Consider the following 20,393-nt stretch of genomic DNA (forward strand, 5'->3'; position numbering starts at 1 on the left):
TGCATACTGCAAAAAAACAAACAAACAAACAAACAAACAAAACCAGTGTGATATCAGTGAAAGGATAGACAAAGAGATCAATGGAACAGAATAGAGAGCCCAAAAAGAGACCCATATAAGTATAATCAACTGATCTTTGACAAAGGGGCAAAGGCAATACAATGGAGCAAAGACAGTCTTTTCAACAAAAGGTGCTAAAACAACTGGACATCCACTTGCAAAAAAATAAAAAAGAATCTAGACAGAGGCCTTACATCTTTCATAAAAATTAACTCAAAAATGGAGCATACACATTTTGAGCAAAACTCAAAAAAAAAAAAAAAGCAAAACTATAAAACTCCTAGAAGGTAACATAGGAGAAAATCTAAATGACCTTGGGGTTGGTGATGACTTTTTAGATATAACACCAAAGCCTTGATGCATGAAAGAAAGAATTGATAAAATGGACCTTATTAAAATTAAAAACTTCTGGTCTGCAAAAGATAATGTGAAGAGAATGAGAAGACAAGCCATGAACTGGAAGGAAATATTTGCAAAAGACACACTTGATAAAAGATCGTTTTCCAAAATATACAAATAACTCTTAAAACTCAATGATAAGAAAACAAACAACTTGATTTAAAAATGGGCCAAAGAGGGGCTTCCCTGGTGGCGCAGTGGTTGAGGGTCCGCCTGCCGATGCAGGGGACGTGGGTTCGTGCCCCGGTCCGGGAGGATCCCACGTGCCGCGGAGCGGCTGGGCCCGTGAGCCATGGCCGCTGGGCCTGCGCGGCCGGAGCCTGTGCTCCGCAACGGGAGAGGCCACAGCAGTGGGAGGCGGCCCGCGTACCGCAAGAAAAAAAAAAAAAAAAAAAAAAAAAAAATGGGCCAAAGGGACTTCCCTGGTAGCTCAGTGGTTAGGAATCCGCCTGCCAATGCAGGGGACACGGGTTCAATCCCTGGTCTGGGAAGATCCCACATGCCGTGGAGCAACTAAGCCTGTGAGCCACAACTGCTGAGCCCACACGCCACAACTACTGAGCCCACGTGCCGCAACTACTGAGCCCACGTGCCGCAACTACTGAAGCCTGTGTGCTGTGATTACTGAAGCCCGAGCGCCTATAGCCCGTGCTCCACAACAAGGGAAGCCACCACAATGAGAAGCCCCCAAAGATCTTAACAGATACCTCACCAAAGAAGATATACAGATTGCAAATAAGCGTATGAAAACATGCTCCACATTACATCATCATGGAAATGCAAATTAAAACAGCAATGAGATACCACTACACACCTATTATGGCCAAAATCCAGAACACTGACAACACTAAATGTGGAGCAAGAGGAACTCTCATTCATTGCTGGTGGGAATGCAAAATGGTACATCCACTTAGATGTTAGAAGACAAACTGTTAGAAGACAGTTTGATAGTTTCTTACAAAACTAAACACACTCTTACCAAAGGATCCAGCAATCACACACGTTAGTATCTACCCAAAGAGTTGAAAACTTACATCCACACAAAACCCTGCACACGGATATTTATAGCAGCTTTATTCATACTTGCCAAAATTTGGAAGCAACCAAGACGTCCTTCAGTAGGTGAACAGATAAACTATGGTACCTCCAGATAATGTAATATTATTTAGTCCTAAAAAGAAATGGGCTACCAAGCTATGAAAAGACATGGAGGAACCTAAAATGCATATTACCAGGTGAAAGAAGCCAATCTGAAAAGGCTGTATTCTGTATGATTCCATCTATATGACATTCTGGAAAAGACAAAACTATGGAGACAATAAACAGATCAGTGGTTGTCAGGGTTTTGATGAGGGGAGGGATGAATAAGAGTAGCACAGAGGATTTTTGGGGCAGTGAAAATACTCTGTATGATACTATAATGATAGATACATGTCATTATACATTTGTCTTAACTCATAGGATGTATAACACCAAGGGTGAACTCTAATGTAAACTATGGACTTTGAGTGATTATAATGTGTCACTGTGGGTTCATCAGTTGTAACAAATATACCACTCTGGTGGGGAAAGTCCATAATGGGGGTGGCTCTGCGTGTGGTGGGGCAAGAGTGCATGGGAAACATCTGTACCTTACTCTTAATTTTCCTGTGAACCTAAAACTCCTCTAAAAATATATTTAAAGAAAGAGAGAGAGAGGGACAGAGAGAGAGAGATTGAGAATGACATTAGCCCTCTTCTTCCCTTCCTTCTTATAGTTTCTGGTCGGAAAACAGACAGGTTGCCTGGAACTCCAGCAGCCGTCTTGGTGGACCATGGAAGTCCCAGGGGAAGGATACCAAGGGCTAGGATGGTGGAGCCTGGCTCCCTGAAGCCCCTGAAACACCGTATCAGGCTATATCATCTACCTTCAGACTTCTTTTATATGTGAGAATCAACCTTTGGGCCATTGTTATTTTTAATTTTTCTGTTATATATGACTAAATAAAATCCTAATTTATATATTACATCAAAGAATTGTTCTGAGAGTCAAATGAAAATTGGAAGTTTTTCTTGTGCTTTTGTTTTTCTTTCTGGGGAAATTAAAATAAAGAGGCTACAGTCTTGGGCATAGTATATTAGTAGAAAATAAAAATAGTTAAGCGGAAGTTGGCTCTAATAAATGCAGGATCTTTACCCCCCTTTCCTTTCCTCTGTTTCCAGAATGCCATTAGCCAGGCATATGTCCCACAGGCAAATGATTGGAGGATTCTTCTCCTAAGAAACCGAATGGCTTCTGAGAAAAGAGCGTAGATGCTGATATTTGAGAGTCTCTCAAATGAGAAAGCTGGCTTGCTTACTGATCATGAGAAAAAAGAGAGCCAACCAACTGAGAAGCCATGACCACTGATACCAACTTCCTCTGTCAGCTTTTTAGAGCTTCACTCCTAAATCTAAAGACAGCCCAGGGGACTTCCCTGGTAGTCCAATGGCTAAGACTCTGCACTCCTAGTGCAGGGGGCTGAGGTTCCATCCCTGGTCAGGGAACTAGATCCCACATGCTGCAACTAAGAGTGAACCTAAAACTAAGAGTTCTCATGCCACAATTAAAGATCCCGCATGCCGCAAAAAAAAAAAAAGATTCCTGCGTGCCGCAACTAAGACCCAGCGCAGCCAAATAAATGATGAGAGTTCAAAGGTGAGAGTTCAAAACAAGAAAACAGTCAAAAAATGTAAAAAGGTACCCAAAAAAAGGAACCCACAGAAATAATATGGGGGTTAGAAACTTTAAAATTAAAGATTAATGTTCTCAGTAATAGATGAAAATATTGCACCCATGAAAAAGAATAGGATGCTATGAGAAAGGAACAACCAAAATACAAGAAAGACCTCACTCTAGGAAGTTAATACTACAGTAGAATTTTAAAAATTAAAAGAAGTCATTGGAAGATAAAATGTAGAGACTCCTCTCGAAAGTAGGACAGAAATTCATACAGATGCCAAGAGGAGAATCAAAATAGGAAAATTAGAGAATCAGTCCAGGAGGTATAACAACTGAGTATAACAGCTCCAGAAAAACAGAGCTAAGAAAATAAAGGGAAGAAAATTACCAAAGAAATAGTAAAAGAAAAATTCTCAGAATTGAAGGACACTACTCTCCAGTTTGAGAAGGCTTCCCAATCCCAATGAAACATATTAAGAAAAAGAGTCATACCAAGGCACATGATTGTGAAACATCAGAATAATAGGGAGAAAGACTATATCCTAAAAACTCCCATGGGGGTTGGGGGGTGGGGAGGGTGGAGGTGACATACAAGACCATAGGAATCAGAACAGCATCAAATTTTGCAACAGCAAAACTACAAGGTAGGAAAAAAAATGTTTTCAAAATTCTGTGGAATGTTGACTTTGAACTTAGAATTTTATCCCCAGCAAAACATTTGTCAAATATTAATCAAGAGCAAAGTCATTTTGGACATGTAAAGACTAAAAAACTTTCTATGTACCTTTCCCTTGAGAGTTACTAGAAGATGTGCTCCAGCAAAATGAGTAAACAAGAAAGAGAAAGACATGTGACCTGGGAGACTCCAACAAAGTGAAGTTGACTAAGGGAAGCCCTAGGATAATGGTGAAAAAAAGCCCCAAGATGATAACTGAGAGCAGACCTTGAGCACACCAGTCCAGACTGGAGGAGGATGAGGGCCTGAGATGGAAAACTCCAAGATTAAAAAAATGGGGGCTTCCCTGGTGGCGCAGTGGTTGAGAGTCCGCCTGCCAATGCAGGGGACGCGGGTTCGTGCCCCGGTCCGGGAAGATCCCACGTGCCACGGAGCTGCTGGGTCCGTGGGCCATGGCCGCTGAGCCTGCGCATCCAGAGCCTGTGCTCCACAACGGGAAAGGCCACAACAGTGAGAGGCCCGCGTACCGCAAAAAAAAAAAAAAAAAAAAAAAAAGATTAAAAAAATGAAGAAGAAATTATCAGAATATATTCTCACTTTCAGGATCTTCTGCCACAACTTTTTCTTAACCTTAGGAGTCTACATCTGCTTGCACTGGAGAGAAAAAGGACAAGCAGCTAACTGCATCTGTCCTGGTTATGATCACGTTACCTAACAAAATATATTAATACGATATACATAGAATATATATGATACATTTCAGAATATGGAAAATGATACTGCTTGGTTTTTGATAGCTTTTAACAATCTGGAAAACCTTATCAACAGATAACGTCTAAAAGGAAATCAAGAAATGCATATGTAAGCATGTTATTTAGAATAATGGATGTAAATTCCAGAAATGAAAATTATAATTTCTGTAGACTCTTGGATGCCTATGCACTACAGGACGGTGGAATCTAGAAGGTGGCATGTGAGACCCTCTGATGCCCCTCACTGCCTCAACTCTCCCTCACTCCCTAATCAGCCAGACCCAATTGCAGTCTGGTAACTTTTAGCTCTGCAAATTGGCTTGAACATCTCTCTGCCTAGAGTTCCAGCCCATTCTTCCCCTCCCCCCTTGCCTAGCAAATATAAAGAACTGACTGCTCCCTACTCTGTTCTCTTCTGAAGTCCTCTCTTAGGACCTATGCAATTTGTTGCATGTTATCTATTTACATATCTTTTTCCTTCTTCTATACTATGAGCCCTTGAGGGCAAGAACTTTAACTTATTTATTTCTTTGCATCCTTAGTGCCTGGCATAGTAGGTCTTCAGTCAGTGTTTACTCGGCTTCTCTGTGCCTCAGTTTTCTATTCAGTAAAATGGGTGTTATGCTATCTAATAGGGTTTTGTTGAGATACAAATAAACTGGGCATGTTGTTTTTGTCTGATGGCATCTCACCAATTCTACCCCATGTCACTGACTTTGCCTTGTTCTCTCAGGCCGCAGGGATGGTCAGGTCTGGCTAGTAATAGCACTGCTTCTTCCTGAACACAGTGTTGGTTCAGAAGGGATGTGTAGAACCATGAACCAAGCAGAGCCATTGAAGCCGAGAAGGGCCCTGGGGGGCTCCTGGGCACAAAAGCCTTTCTGTCCCCTCTTTCTTGTAGGCAAGACTCCAGCCTCCATGACTTTCCCTGAGTTCCAAAGGTCAGAAGAGCAGCCAAGAAACCACCTGAGGCAAGATTAAAGGGACCAGAGAAGCTCATCAAGATTAGGAGACCTGAGATGAGATTAAGGGAGTGCAGACCCTGCACACACCCTAATCTTGTCAGCAACCCTGCCCCTGAACTATTGCTATAAAACTCCTCATCAAATCCTCCCGGGTTGGGACACACAGTTTCGAGGGCAGGAGCCCTCTGTGTCTTCCTTTGCCTGACAAAGCAATAAATCTCTTATTTTCTACTTTACCCAAAACTCTGTGTCAGAGATTCAGTTCGGCACCAGTGTACAGAGGCTGAGCTTTTGGCATCACCATCAGAGACTTTTATTGAGGCTTGGTTTATGGAGGCTGGGAGAGGGTGTCTCTCTTCCTTTTAGGTCGTGCACTTATAAGGACATAGGGTTGGGGCTGTTCTTGGCCCTCTTTCTTTCTTTGAGGGCAGGGGCATCTTGAAAAGCAAGCCAGTACACAGAGGCAAAGAGGGTCAAGAAAGAAAGGGAGAGAATCTGAAAATATCATTGAGCCCTTAGGTCCATCGTGGCTGCAGCCAGCCTGAAAGTGGCCTTCCCTGTTACTGAAGCCACGAGATTTTCCTTCCACTCAAGTTGGTTTGAGCTGGTTTCCTGGCACTTGCAACCTATGAGCACTGACTCATAATACACTTCGTAAAGTACAAATGCTTGGCATAGAGGAAGTACAAAGTCATTGGTAGCTCTTACTACTATCATTAATAATAATAAAAATAAAGTGAGAGTTGAGTGACTAACACATAAAAGTGAGTGGACTTTTATGTATACTTTTACACATATTAAGAATTCCTAAAGTTTCTACTTTTTTCTACTTTTTTTTTCTACATTTCTACTTTTCCCATGGTCTTCGTTCAAACAAACCTCAAAAGAAACGCAATCTCCCTCTGATGGCTTCTTCTAGATTTCTTTTCAGGGGAGTCCTCAATGAAGGTTGAAGGCTGGATGAACATGTGGTTCGCCTGTTTTTTGTCTTTTGCTCTTTGATCAATATTCTTCACCTCCCTGTGGAGAAAATCACAAAGACACATGGAAAAAGACTAAAGAGTCAGCGTTATCATTTCATTCTATTTTCACATGAAAAGAGAGGCAAATATTTACCAATTCATTCATTACATCTGTCGAGAGCAACTGACTGAAGCAGAAAGCTGGCTGCACAGCAGCAACTCAGTCACTGAGCCCCTGCTATGTGCTGGGAGTCATATAGCCCTGGGGGACACAGGGGAATAAGATGTGGTCCCTGACTCAATGGATCATACTCAAATTAGGAAGACAGGTGAGGAAAACCAACAATCTGAGAGAAAGCTGAAGCATGAGCTTGAGGGCAGGCTGAATTCAATTTGGGGCTCTGCCATTTGCTGTGTGTTCTTGGGCAAGTTACTTAACCTCTCTGTGCCAGTGTACTCATCTCAACATGGTAATATAATAGAACCTACGGTAGTGGTGAGGATTAATTGAGTTACCATAGGTCAAGCAATTAGCACAGTGCCTGGTACATAGGGAGTGCTCAATTAATATTGCTTGCTGCTGCTGCTGTTATTATAGGAGAAGGTTTTCAGTGGAGCATGTTCAGATACGTTTGGGGTAGTCAACAGAAATGCTGAACTGGAAAATATACCAGCTGATCTGTGAAATGTGAGTGGACCTCCACTTGATGAAGAAGCAGGTTATGGACATTCAAGGCAGCCTAAATACCAATAAATATACATTCAAGTGAATTAAGATGCTGTCATATACTTCTCTGCTGCTGCAGAATAGATGTAGAAAGACTGGTGTTAAGAAACTAGTGTTGAACTTGGCCTAAACCAGTGGTTATTCCAACAGTGAGGGTCTTTCCCCAAGTCAAAGGAAAAAAATATGTTGAAACAAAATTCTCATTTTTGTCATCTTCTGCCACAATTTTTTCTTAACCTTTTGAAGCCTGCTTCTGCTTGCAGTGGAGAGACAAAGAACAAGCAGCGAACTGCATTTGTCCTTGTTATGATGACATTTTCTAACAGGAAAACTTGGTCATAATTCCTTGACAATATTTTCTATATTGTCATTTCTTGATTTGTTGAAGCCTATACATGTCTTAGGCTCCTATTTTCCACTAGTAGAAGCATCTTTAGCTTGTATGAGAGAATCATATGTTGAAACGTTTCATAAAACTCTGCAAAGGGCATTTTGAATTGCGGGTGCTTTGCCCCCATACAAGTTTAAGGATCAGGGCTCTGGACTCACAAGGAAACTAAGTTCTGCAGCAGCAACTGACCCCGCTCTTTCATTGTACAGCTCCATCTGCATGTGCCAGCTAGGCTCTTCCTCCACCTAGAGCAGAGACCCCAGCAAACCAGCTGCTGGATCGCCTTTTCTAAGGGAGACCGCTTGCTAGGCTTCCCCAGTGGCAAACTTTCCAACTCCAAGACCCAGTGCTGTTTTGGCCCCTGCACTCTTCATGGTGTGGGGGTCACACGTATTATCTCTAATAGCCGTCATTTTCTGAGCACTTCCTGTGAGCCAGGCACTAAGCTTGACATCTCCTTTAACCTACACAACTACTCTGTGAGTAGTGTACCTGTTTTGTAGATGAGGTATCCAAGCCTCACATGGGCTAAATGATGGACCTAAATCATACCGAGGGTGAAACAGAGCTGTTCCTACAGCTTTGGTCTATCCAATGTCAATGGCAGTGCTCCCAGCTGATATGCTACATTAGGGGAACAAGTGATAATTGATGTCCCAAAAGAGTCCTAGCCCACCTACAAATATCAATACTATTCCACATGGGCATTTGTCACCTTTTGATCTTGTTATGGCCACCATTAAAAAAAAAAAGATAGTGTTCAAAAATTTAAACATTTATAAAAGTAAAGAAAATTGTATAATTAACATCATTTACCCATTATCTTGCTTCATTACTTATCAATCTGAAGTCAGTCTTTTTTTTTTTTTTTTTTTTGCGGTACGCGGGCCTCTCACTGTTGTGGCCTCTCCCGTTGAGGAGCACAGGCTCCGGATGCGCAGGCTCAGAGGCCATGGCTCACGGGCCCAGCCGCTCCGCGGCATGTGGGATCCTCCCGGACCGAGGCACGAACCCGTGTCCCCTGCATCGGCAGGCGGACTCTCAACCACTGCGCCACCAGGGAAGCCCCGGATGTCATTATTAAAAAAGGATTTCCTTATATATTTCTGAAATAAATATTCTGTAGGCTTAATCTGTTTTTTTTTTTTTTTTTCAGCCACACTATGTAGCTTAAGGGATCTTAGTTCCCCAACCAGGAATTGAACCCGGGCCCTTGGCAGTGAAAGCGGAGTCCTAACCACTGGACCACCAGGGAATTCCCTCTGTAGGCTTAATCTTGAATATTCTATATGAATTTAATGTTAACCCTAAACTATTTTTGCCTTGTTAATGCCACAGCTGGGTGTGGCTATGGGACTAAGTTTTGGCCAATGGAATGAAAATGGAAGGTGTATTTGTGACTTCCAGGAGGAAGTCCATCTTCCTTCCTACTGGCTGGAATGTGGACCTGATGGCTGGAGCTTGAGCAGCCGTATTGGAACATGAGGCTGAGGATTACGGAGCAATAAGATAAAAGGAGCTTGGATCCCTGACACTGTGAACTGCCATATCTACTGGACTCCTTTTAAATGAGAGAAATAGATTTGTATCTTGTTTTAGCCACTATTTTGTGCTCTTCTGTCACTTGAAGCCTAATCTAATTCTAATTTATACAATCATTTACTGTGGGCTTGGTTATGAAAAGGCTTTACATGCCTTATTTTATTTGATCAATACAACCCTACAAAGTAGGAAATACTATCTTCATTAAATCAACAAAGAAACTGAAGCTAAATGACCTATGTGACAGATCAAATATCATAGAGCTAGTAAGTGAAAAAGCCTATATTCCGGCTGTAGCCTCTGCCATTCATGGGTCCCACCCTCAAGAATTGTTACAACTATTGGAAGAGACAGACATTACAAAACAATGTTTTGTAAACAAAATAAAATGCCTGGTGCATAGAAGGTGCTGAAAATATTTGCTGGGACAATGAACTACAGAACAAACAGCATAATGAACTACAGTAACAGAGGCAGAAGCAAAGAGCCCTAAACAGCAATTCCTGTGTGTTCTCCCTTAACCCACCGTGACCTTCTCCTCTCTCACCTGCACCTCCAATCTCTCCCTCTTCATATAGGCTTGAGTCTTCCACCTTATTTTTAAATAGCCCTGTTACCATCCAATCTTGCCTTTTGATTCAGAATTTTGTTCCTCTGCCTCCCAGTTATTCCCCCCTCCCACCCCCACATGGGGACTCATACCTTCCCCTAATGTCCCATGTTCTAGTGTCTGACTGCTCTCTCTACCAAAGCACCAAACCTCTCTCAGCCCCAAGTTTCTGTGTCTGGCACTCACACTGCTGATTACTACTTCCCCTTCTCTCAGTTTCATTCTCTGTTGGTCTGCCTTTATACATAAGCTCTCCTCCTTCCTTCTGGTCATTCCTTCTCCCTCTACCCCATACTCTATCCTCTCCCACATATGCAGTTGCCCTCTAAGGTTCTGTCCTTTGACCTCAGCTTCCACATCTGTAAAATAAGGATAAACAACTGTGCCTATTTATACACACCATTTTATAACGTGATTTGGGGGCCATTAATATGTTGTGACCATCTTTCCTTGTAAAATAGAAATAGATCAACATCACCATTTTTTTGGCTGCAGAGTATGGACGTTTGATAGTTTATTTAACCAATCATCTTTTGATGAAAGTTTAGGCTGAACTGCATTTCTGTGCTGGTGCTTAACAAGTGTGTGTGTATGTGTTGTTTGTCTGTGTCCCAGCACATTTTAGAAATAACTTCATTGTATCACTTTGCATAACAAAGTATTTATCTATGAGTTCATATTTTTCTTTCTCTTATATTATGGCAGATATAGATGGCTGTCTAGCCAATAGCCATTTCCCCCTTTCTCCCCTGCAAACTGAATCCAGTTTTGTTTTGGATAACAAAGTGACCAGTTCTGGTCTAATCCAGTCATGAAAATCTCCTTCTCCTTTCTCAGATACTTCTCAAGCTTCTCTTTCATGGTGGCCACATGAAAGAGTTATGGGGGCAGGCAGAGAAGACAAGAGAGACAAAGAGTGAAAAAAGAAGGTGAGCTCCTTTTTACCAAAAAAAAAAAAAAAAAAAAAAAGCCAGCTAATAAAAGCAGGAGGAATAGTAGACGTAGAAAATCACTATTTTGCAGCCCCAAATGTAACAACTGATTCAGGCAAAGACCATGGATGGATGTTAAAACCACTGGATGAATTTTGTTGGGAAAGCATATTCACAGTCTCAAAGAATCACACCATTGATTACTGACTAATTAGAAAGGCAAAAATGTAGGCTTACGATGGAGAGCTCTGGCAGAGACCACCTTAAACAAGCAGTGGGGTAACCCGACATTAAGTTTCTCCTAATGAGGTATAACATGAATTTACAAGGTCTCTGTGAAGTATTCTTGGCAAAAAGACTTAACCTGAATCTAATCAATCCTCTAGTATAGATCCAATGTCCATCTTATAGGAAATATGAGATCAATTGGAACAAGTTAAATGATACCCTGAAGAAATAATCAGAAAAATCCAAAACGTGGCTTGAGCTTTTCAAGAAAGTCCATGTCATAAAAAATAATAATAATAATAATAACAAAGCTGGGGGCCAGGGCACTATCATAGACTAAAAGACACCAAAGAGAGAACATCAAAATACAATACCTGATCCTTGACTGGATCCTGGAGCAGCAAGTAAAACCAAAAATGGTACTTTGGGCACAATTGGGAAAATTTTTATTTGACCTAATTATTAGAGAGAGAAGGAAAATGTGGCAAAGTGTGAATAATTGGTAAACACATTGAGGGCATAATGGTGTCCACGGCACTGTCCTTTAAACTTTTCTGAAAAGTCTGAAAAATTTCTAAATATAATAAAAATATTGAAGAGGGAGAAGGCACAGGAAAATGTTCATAATATGCTGCTAATGGGGGGGGGGGGAGTCTAAAAATAGTCTGACAGCACGATTACTACTTTTGTTTAGAGATCCAGATATATGTGTCCAGGAAGAAAGACTGGAAGAATTTATAGAAAAATGTTGGCAATGTGTACCTGTAGGTGCTTTTCCAGGTTCTTTTTTTGTTTTCATTGAGCATAAATGTTTTTGTAGTTAGGAAAAAATAACTTTAAAAAAATATCTGGTCTCTGTTATCGTGGAGTTTACATTCTGACCACAAGAAAGCTGAATGCGCTTCACAGGTCATTACAGGGCTGGACCCCAGTTACAAATTAGTGTGATGTGTTGCGACAGACAAATGCAGAAACCACGCCTCTTCCCCTGAAGGCCCCTTAAATACCTGAGGAAGTTGTTGTGCAGATCCTTCAGGTACGCACTGAAATGATTCCACTCACTCCAGTGAAGCCGGTTCAGCTGGTGGAGGACGTCCCTCCGCTTCTTCATGTTGCTCAGGGTCAGGCTGATGACCTCAACGTATGTCAGGGTGGACTCAGTGGCTTTCATGTCGAGGAAAACCCCACACTGTCAGTTGGTATTGACTCAGCATTATTATTAGTGGGATGTGTCCAGTACATGGGGAGGAGGTGGGTGTGATAGCAGGGCGGGGAAACCGACCTGTTTCTGGAAATCTGAACAGGAAACCACGGCATGGCCTGCTTGGGAAAGAAAGAAGCTATCCTCTCCATGGCTAGGCCATTCCCCATCTTTTAATAAAGTCTTTCTCCCCTCCTGCTGATGGAAGGGCTAGGAAGTGCTTATTTTAGACTATCATCTAAAATTCTTACTCTCTTATCACAGTGGTGAATAGGAAGGGATTCCAACTTTCCTTTCCTTTCAGGCCCAGTCCTCATTCCCCGTCTCAGGTTTGTATGTTGAAAAGTTCTCTCTACCTTCGCCACCCCTCCACCCCTTCTGAACTGGTCAGAATCTCAGCCACACGCATCACAAGCTGTGGGACATCAGACAATCTATGTCATCCTCTATGTCTCCATTTCCTTATCTATAAAATAGGGATAAGAGTACCTACCTTAGATGATGTTAATGATAATGATGATAGTTACTATTTTTTTTAGTACCAGCTGTATTCCATTTAACCCTGGTCACAACACTATTGATTTGGTATAACTATCCTCACTTTAGGAATGAGTTGATAAAGATATTGAGCTTAGAGGTTAAGCTGTGCACGTGAGATCTTAAAGCCAGTGGGTTGCTGAGCTGGGACTCAAATCCAGGGCTGTGTATCCCTGACCCAGGCTCCTTCTACTACACTACACTGTCTTTACAGAACAGTGAGGTGATATAATGGAAAACATTTTACAAACAATAAAGTACTATGAATTGTGCGTTGTTAATCTCTGCCTACAGATATATAAATATGCTTGTGGATATAAAGTGCTATAGGGCAGGAGTTAAGTCCTACCTACTTCATTATGAAAGCTTCTCCTTATGGGGAGCTGTATGCTGATAGGTAACATTCAATCATTTGTTACCTGCTGGGCACTGTGCTAAATAAGCCTTTACCGCTGTTGTGCCTGTTCTCTGCATCACAACTCTATAAGGCGGGTACTCTTATCTCCATTTTATAGATGAAAAAAATGAGGCTCAGAGAGAAGCTGGAACTTGTCTAAGATCACTCAGCTGGCAAGCAGTTGAGTTGGTTCCTGAATCCAGGTCTATCTGATTCCATGTTCTGACCCTCTGTGGTAAACTGTTAAGACTCAGGACACCAACACATATCACGCCTGTTTTCTTAAGATCTGAGCTTTTTACCATATTTTTAGGATAAATGTCATCGGGGCCAAGAATCTGCTGATGGGTCTGGGGAGGGGTGTGTGTGAGGAGGGTGCTGGAAGAAACAAACGCCTAGACACCAGAATTCCTGATCAATATATACTGTGGGGTCAATGAGCATCTAGGAGGCATTACTGAGTTGCAAAATATGTTAGAGTCCCTAAGTAGTCCATACTTTCTGGTAGAAAGGAAGAGATTATTGCACACAGGGAAATTCGATTTGCCCAGGGTCCCACTCAGCCAGTGCACGAGGCAGATTTGGAATTAAAATGAGCAAGATTCTGACCTGTAGGCTCATAACAATGGTCACCCTTGATGGGCCCCTGCTATGTGTCAGGTGCTGTGCTAAGGGCTGGATGCCTGTCTCTTCACCCCTGCTTCTGGGAAGAGGAAGCAGGGGCCTGGAGTAATGTGTGCCCAGCCCACGGTGGAAAGGATATAGGATGGTCTTGGTTTTTTCCCTCCTGACCATCAACACGTCTTTGCCAGGCTGCTGCAGAGAGGCGTAGTTCAGGAGGAAGTACACAATCAGAGGGCTCTTCCCATAAATGTTGAAGAGGTTTGAAGTCATCTCAGGGCTTTTGCAGGCAGGGTAAGACTGAGTAGGAAAGAGATAGGAAAAAAAATAAAGGATATTATCATTTTTACGGCACATATTAAGAAATGTAAAGGTACTCATATCCTTTATCTAGTAACTCCAGTTTTAGGATGCTATCCTAAGGAAATTGCCCACAAGAAAAAAAGATTTAGGCACTATAATGTTTACTGCAGTGACAATTACTACAGCAAAAGATTACAACCTAAATGTTCAAGGAGATGTTGACATCTCTACCCAAAGGAACAGTACGCCACTATTAAATTGTTTATGAAGAGTTGGTACTAAGATATTGTTTCAGATATAACAGTAATTTAAAAAATCAAGATACAAAATTAGGTAGATAATATTATTTTTTTATATAAAATGAATATAATTATATGAAATCAATCAACCAAAAAAAATGATAGATAAGAGACTAGAAGCATAGTTACCAAAATGTTAACAATTCATTCAGCAAATATTTATCGGGTGACTACTGCGTATACACACTGATCTAGACACTGGCCTTTCAGCCGAGAATAAGACAAATTCCAGCCCTCACGGAGCTTGTATCATAGTTGAGAGAAAAACAATAAACAAATCAACAAGTAAAAGAATAACATGATACTATGGAATAATAAGGGCTTTAGGTAAGAATCAAGTAGGGCAAGGGGTGTGGGTGGTGGGATGGGAGACTGGGCAGGAGAGGGATCTTTTCCATGGGGAGGTCAGGGAGGACTGCCCTGAGGAGAAGCGATCCTGGCAGATCCTGAATGATGGAAGGAAGATCTGTGCGATGTTCCAGGCACAGGGGACAGCAAGTGCAGGAGACCCCAAGGCAGACAGGAGCTTGGTGTGGCTGAGGGACAGCAACCAGGCCTGCACGGCTCACATGAGAACAAATGATGAGGCTGAAGAAGGAGCGGGGTCTTTGGGCCACAGGAAGAAGTTAGGATTTTCTAAGTGTGATGGAAGCCACTGGAAGGTTTTGAGCTGGGGTACATCTGATTAATTTTTTCTAAAGATCCCTTTAACTGGGACTTCCCTGGTGGTCCAGTGGTTAAGATTCTGTGATTTCAATGCAGGGAGTGTGGGTTCAATCCCTGCTGGGGATCTAAGATCCTACATGCCACATGGCACAGCCAAAAAATACAAATTAAAAAAAAAAAGATCACTTTAACTGATGTGTGGAGAAATGACTGCAGTGGGTAAGCGTGGACACTAGAAGAGAACTTGGGAGACCTCTGCAGTGGTTGAGGCAGTGCTGGGGCTGGGAATGGTGAGGGGTGAGAAGTGATGGAATCTGCAACGTACTATGAAAGCAGAATTGGCAGGATTTGCTGATGGAGTCGATGTAGGTGTGAGAAAGAGAGGAGTCAAGGGTGACTCTAAAGGGTTAGGTGCCAGTTTCCCAGCTGGGAAGATGTGGGGAGGAAGAGGCTGACAGGGCAGGAAAATCAAGAGGTCTGTTTTGCATGTGCTGTATTTGAGATGCTAATAGACAACCAAGAGGAAACAGAGATCAGGAAGGAGAACAGGCAGGGGCTGAGAGTAATCTGTTTTCCTTCCTTATATTCCTCTGCCTTTTTCCAAAATGTCAGTGGTGATTATGTGCTTCTTTTGTATTTTTTAAAAAATACGTTTTATTTGGAAGAAGCGGTTAAAATCTAACCAGACAAAAATTCTGTCTCATGAGTGAAGCCTGCAGCAGCACCTAACCACACTCTTCTCTGTCCTATTCATTTTAATTGCTTAATGAGATTTCCTCTATCGATAGCAGGGTCTCTCAACCTTGTCACTTTGATATTTGGGACCAGATTTGTTGTGGGAGACTGTCCTGTGCATTGTAGGACATCGAGTGGCCTCCGTGGTCTCTACCCAAGAGATGCTAGTAGTACTCTGCCCCTCACCCCCAGCTGTGACAACCAGAAATGTCTCCAGACATGGCCAAATGTCTCCTAGGGGGCAAAACTGTCCCCAGTTGAGAACCACTATTCTATAGCAAGATCCCAATGGAATCACAGAAACTTGGGGTTAGTAGAGCACCTATAGATCATTTAGTCCAATGATTCCTAAAAGCCCATCTCCAAATGGGGGCCAGTCTGTGTTCAATGGTCTCCAGCAAAATGAGGGAAACAAGGAAAAATACATTGTAATAAATCTGACCTGAAGTAATTTTTTTTTTTTTTTTTTTTGGCTGCCGCCACACAGCTTATAGGATCTTAGTTCCCTGACCAGGGATCGAACCTGTGCCCCCACAGTGGAAGCACTGAGTCCTAACCACTGCACTGACAGGGAATTCCATGACCTAAAGGAAATTTATTCACTTAAGGACTCTCTTTTTATTCTGAGATTGTCTTTCTACTTTTTTACATTAATGACCTTTCTTTTATGAAATGATGATGATACCAGATAGCAGTCACTGTGGTTTTTTTTTTTTTTGTGGTACGCGGGCCTCTCACTGTTGTGGCCTCTCCCGTTGCGGAGCACAGGCTCCGGACACGCAGGCTCGGCGGCCATGGCTCACGGGCCCAGCCGCTCCGCGGCATGTGGGATCTTCCCAGACCGGGGCACGAACCCATGTCCCCTGCATCGGCAGGCGGACTCTCAACCACTGCGCCACCAGGGAAGCCCAGCAGTCACTTTGTTTTAATGAACTTATTTAGTGAAAAGAAAAAAAGTTTTTCCAAGTCTAGAAAAGTCCAAAGATCTAGAACCACTAATCTAGTTCCACATTTATTCAAGTGCTGTTCTTTCGGTTGCCCAGTACCCATTCTCCTTTTGCTAACAACCCCCAATTCTTGTGTGTTTGGGGGAGTTTACCTGCCCTCTACTGCATCTGAGCTTGAAGGACTTTAAATCAAATGTCTTGCTCCCCATGAGAGCCACAGGAGGGAGCCTTAGAAGCCTTTGTAGGCTCTGCCAGCCAGAGCCTTTCTCTCATCCACCCATTTAGAGCCAGAGCACATGGAATAAGCTTGGTCAATCAAAACTCCGGTTTCTGGGATTTTTAGTCCTGAGTGAGGTGAAATACAGACTGAAAACACATGGGGGTTCACCCATACCAGAGATGTCACCTTGAAAAGCTGGTTCAAGGGTTGCAACTGCCTTGATTCTCCTCCTGGTCCCTGGACCGATTTTCACACTGTTCGGCTACTCAATGTTCTTGCAGTGTTTGCTCAAGTTGGCAGATTTTGTTACTTGTAAGCAAAGAATCCCAACTGATACACATCATTTCAATAATATTCTCAGTAGATACTTGCCCATTTTTGCTTCCCTAACTCTGGAAACAAGAGATACACTCCCTTCTGAAACATCCAGTTCTATTGTCGGTAAGCATCCGGTTTCTCCTCCCAGGGAAAGGGCTGGCTCAGAGTCATAGCACTGGGCAAAGACAAGCCACTAGGCAAGAGGAGAGTCGTTCTGGAACCTCAGCTCCAAGAGGCAGGTAGAAAGCAGAGCAGGAGCTAGAGTAAAGGGGTTGGCATCAGAGATCTGGCAAGAGGAATGACATGGTTTGAGAGCCAGAGTGGAACAAGAACCAGCAGACAGTCTGCAGCCAAGCCAGAGGGTAGAGCTGGTTTAAAATGACAGCAGCTTGGATTCCTATGAAGTTCTTTCTTCCTCTAGATAAAAATCGGACTCTCTGTAATTCCAACCCATCTCCCTCCAGACTGTGTGTTACATAACGGTCCTTAAAATATTTGAGGAGGGAATTCCCTGGCGGTCCAGTGGTTAGGACTCAGCGCTTTCACTGCCGGGCCCAGGTTCAATCCCTGGTCGGGGAACTAAGATCCTGCAAGCTGCAGAGCGTGGTCAAAAAAAAAAAAAAAAAAATTGAGGAGAGCCCTCACATGTTCTCTAAGTCTTGTTTCTCCAACCTAAACATCTTCAGTGCCTTCAGTAACTCCTGGACCCTCTTTCTCTCCAGCCTGGTCCCTCTCCCTGAACACATGTTAGATGGAACCATCTGAAGTGGGACCATCCTCTTCCTTATTCTGGGCCAATTGTATATCTTTTTAAAAAGTTCTTTGTTTTGACATTTACATATCCTTTTCTGCTATCTCTGAGAGTGAAAACACTTATTTATTTTTTTTACAAAATAAATTCATGTTCTTTGTGAAACATTCATACAATGTATAAATGTATATAGTAAAAGATAAGAGTCTCCATCCTCACTTGCATTTTCTAGGAATAAATACTATTAATGTTTTTCCGTGTATTCTTCCAAACCTTTTTATAAGCACATAATGACTTTATACCAAAAATGTATTTCAAAAATAAAAACAGAATCATACTATACACCATGTTTTATTACTTTAATTTTTCACTCATCAGTATCTAAATACATTGCCTATAGTATTCTCTTGATTTATTAATTTTAGACATTGTTGACTTTCATTCTTTCATATGATAAGGTATAAATCTGTCTGTTTTTAACAGCAACAGAGTATCTATATTATGAACATTTCACAGTTTACCTATTTATCTACTGAAATGTTAATTTTCTTCAGTTTTTGCTGGTACAGATTAATGCTGTAAGGGATGGCCTTGTATGAACATTTCTACAGGATAGATTCTTAGAAGTGAAATTGCCAGGTCTTCAGTGTATGCCATTAAAATTTTAATAGAATATCCTAAACTCATGACAAAACACCTAAAAAATGCTAGAAAAATATTTTAAAATCCTTTTAAATGAATGAAGGAGCTTGTAAGAAAGTAAGGAAAATCCTTTGAGGCCTAGGGAGGTAAGGGAGCCCTGAAGTTGGATGCCCTGATTCAAAACAACTTCAAAGGGAGGTGGAATGATGGGTGTCCTTTGCTTGATCCTGGTGTTAAGCCAAACACCTCCACTGTTCCACTGTTCTGTAGGTTCTTTGATGCTAATGGCTTTATCAAGTTACTGAGGTCTCCTTCTATTCCTAGCATAGAGGGATGTAAAAAAAATGACTTCTCTAGTACCAGAATACACCAGAGGGAGGGGACTGTCCTTTCTCAGGAAAACAAAGATTAGAGCCAAAGGCAGAGAGCTACATTGCTCTACATTAGAGATGAGCAGGAGTTTGGGGAAAGAAGAGAGAGGAAAGTGCCCACGACTATAGAGGATGGTCTTGCAAATTGTGGGATGACTAAAGGATTTTAAGAAGGGCAACTCACATTAAAGGTCTTTGCATTACTGTGATATGGTCCCCCTTCTTCCCATCTCTTTAAACTTAGTAAAGTTTTCTATATACGCAGCACACCCACACAGGCCTTGTGTGAGCAGTTTTTGTGAAAATCAAGGGAAGAGGTGGTACGTGCACAGCACATGCAGGACAAAAGAGGAGCTCGGTGCCATAGAAAACATAAGTCCCCAGAGTTCAGATATTTGGGGGAGGGTATGAGGCTCCAAACAAATCATATAACAAATGCTTGAACCGATCTTTAATTAAATTCAAAGGAGTAGAGTAACCCCTGGTGACATCTGGGTTATGAGAGTAAAGTTTTTTTATTAAGAATAGGTGATAATATAAAAACGTTGGGGAAAAAAAGGGGAGAGAATGTTTCATAAAATCTTGGAGTGGTAAAGATCTTTCTTAGTAGGAAATGAAATCCAGAAGCTGTAAAAGAGATGACCAATTAACACGTCTGTATAAAAATCTAAATTTTTGGGCTTCCCTGGTGGCGCAGTGGTTGAGAGTCCGCCTGCCAATGCAGGGGACATGGGTTCGTGCCCCAGTCCTGGAAGATCCCACATGCCACGGAGCGGCTGGGCCCGTGAGCCATGGCCGCTGAGCCTGCATGTCCAGAGCCTGTGCTCCACGACGGGAGAGGCCACAACAGTAAGAGGCCCACGTACAGCAAAAAAAAAAAAAAAAAAAAATTTAAATTTTCTAGAATAAAATACCATAATTAAAGTAAGAAGATTAAATAGGAAACACTTTTTGCCAAATATATGACTAAGAATTGAGCTTCTACAGATCAAAAATGAGCAGAAGACTAAGAACCTTAGAAACAGAAATATTTCTACTAAGAATAGAAAAAAACAAAAACAAAACCAAAGGACATGAAGAGGCATTTCACGGAAATAGAAATTCCAAAGGATTATAACTATAGGAAAATAGATGTAACTTCACTCATAATTAAATAATGAATATTGAAACAATTATAACATAGCGTTTTCCCCTCATCAGAATGGTAACAAATAATTTGATAACGTAAAACATTGGCAAAGGTACATGGATAGTCTCTCACGTGCTGCTGGTGAGAATATAAATTGGTACAACTTCTTTGGAGAGCAATTCAAGATATACAATTGATTTAGGAATTCTACTTCTAGGAATTCTTCCTACATGTATACTTGTACATATGAGCCAAGAAACACACAAATACCGAGATGTTCAAGACAGCAGTGTTTATAATAGCAAAGACTG

The 20,393-nt window shown here is 41.8% G+C and overlaps 1 protein-coding gene across 1 annotated transcript in view; it reads right to left on the bottom strand.

Annotated features, from left to right (window-relative positions):
- Positions 1-20,393, bottom strand: part of FAM227A (family with sequence similarity 227 member A) — a gene marked incomplete at both ends in the record, with an annotated part of 80,553 nt that overhangs the window by 17,577 nt on the left and 42,583 nt on the right. Inside the window, 3 exon segments of the mRNA XM_079714903.1 lie at positions 6,433-6,573; positions 11,953-12,109; positions 13,830-14,001. Coding sequence (XP_079571029.1) covers positions 6,433-6,573; positions 11,953-12,109; positions 13,830-14,001 — 470 coding nt within the window.

Source organism: Hyperoodon ampullatus (assembly GCF_949752795.1).
Source record: "Hyperoodon ampullatus genome assembly, chromosome: 11".
Classification (NCBI taxonomy): domain Eukaryota; kingdom Metazoa; phylum Chordata; class Mammalia; order Artiodactyla; family Ziphiidae; genus Hyperoodon; species Hyperoodon ampullatus.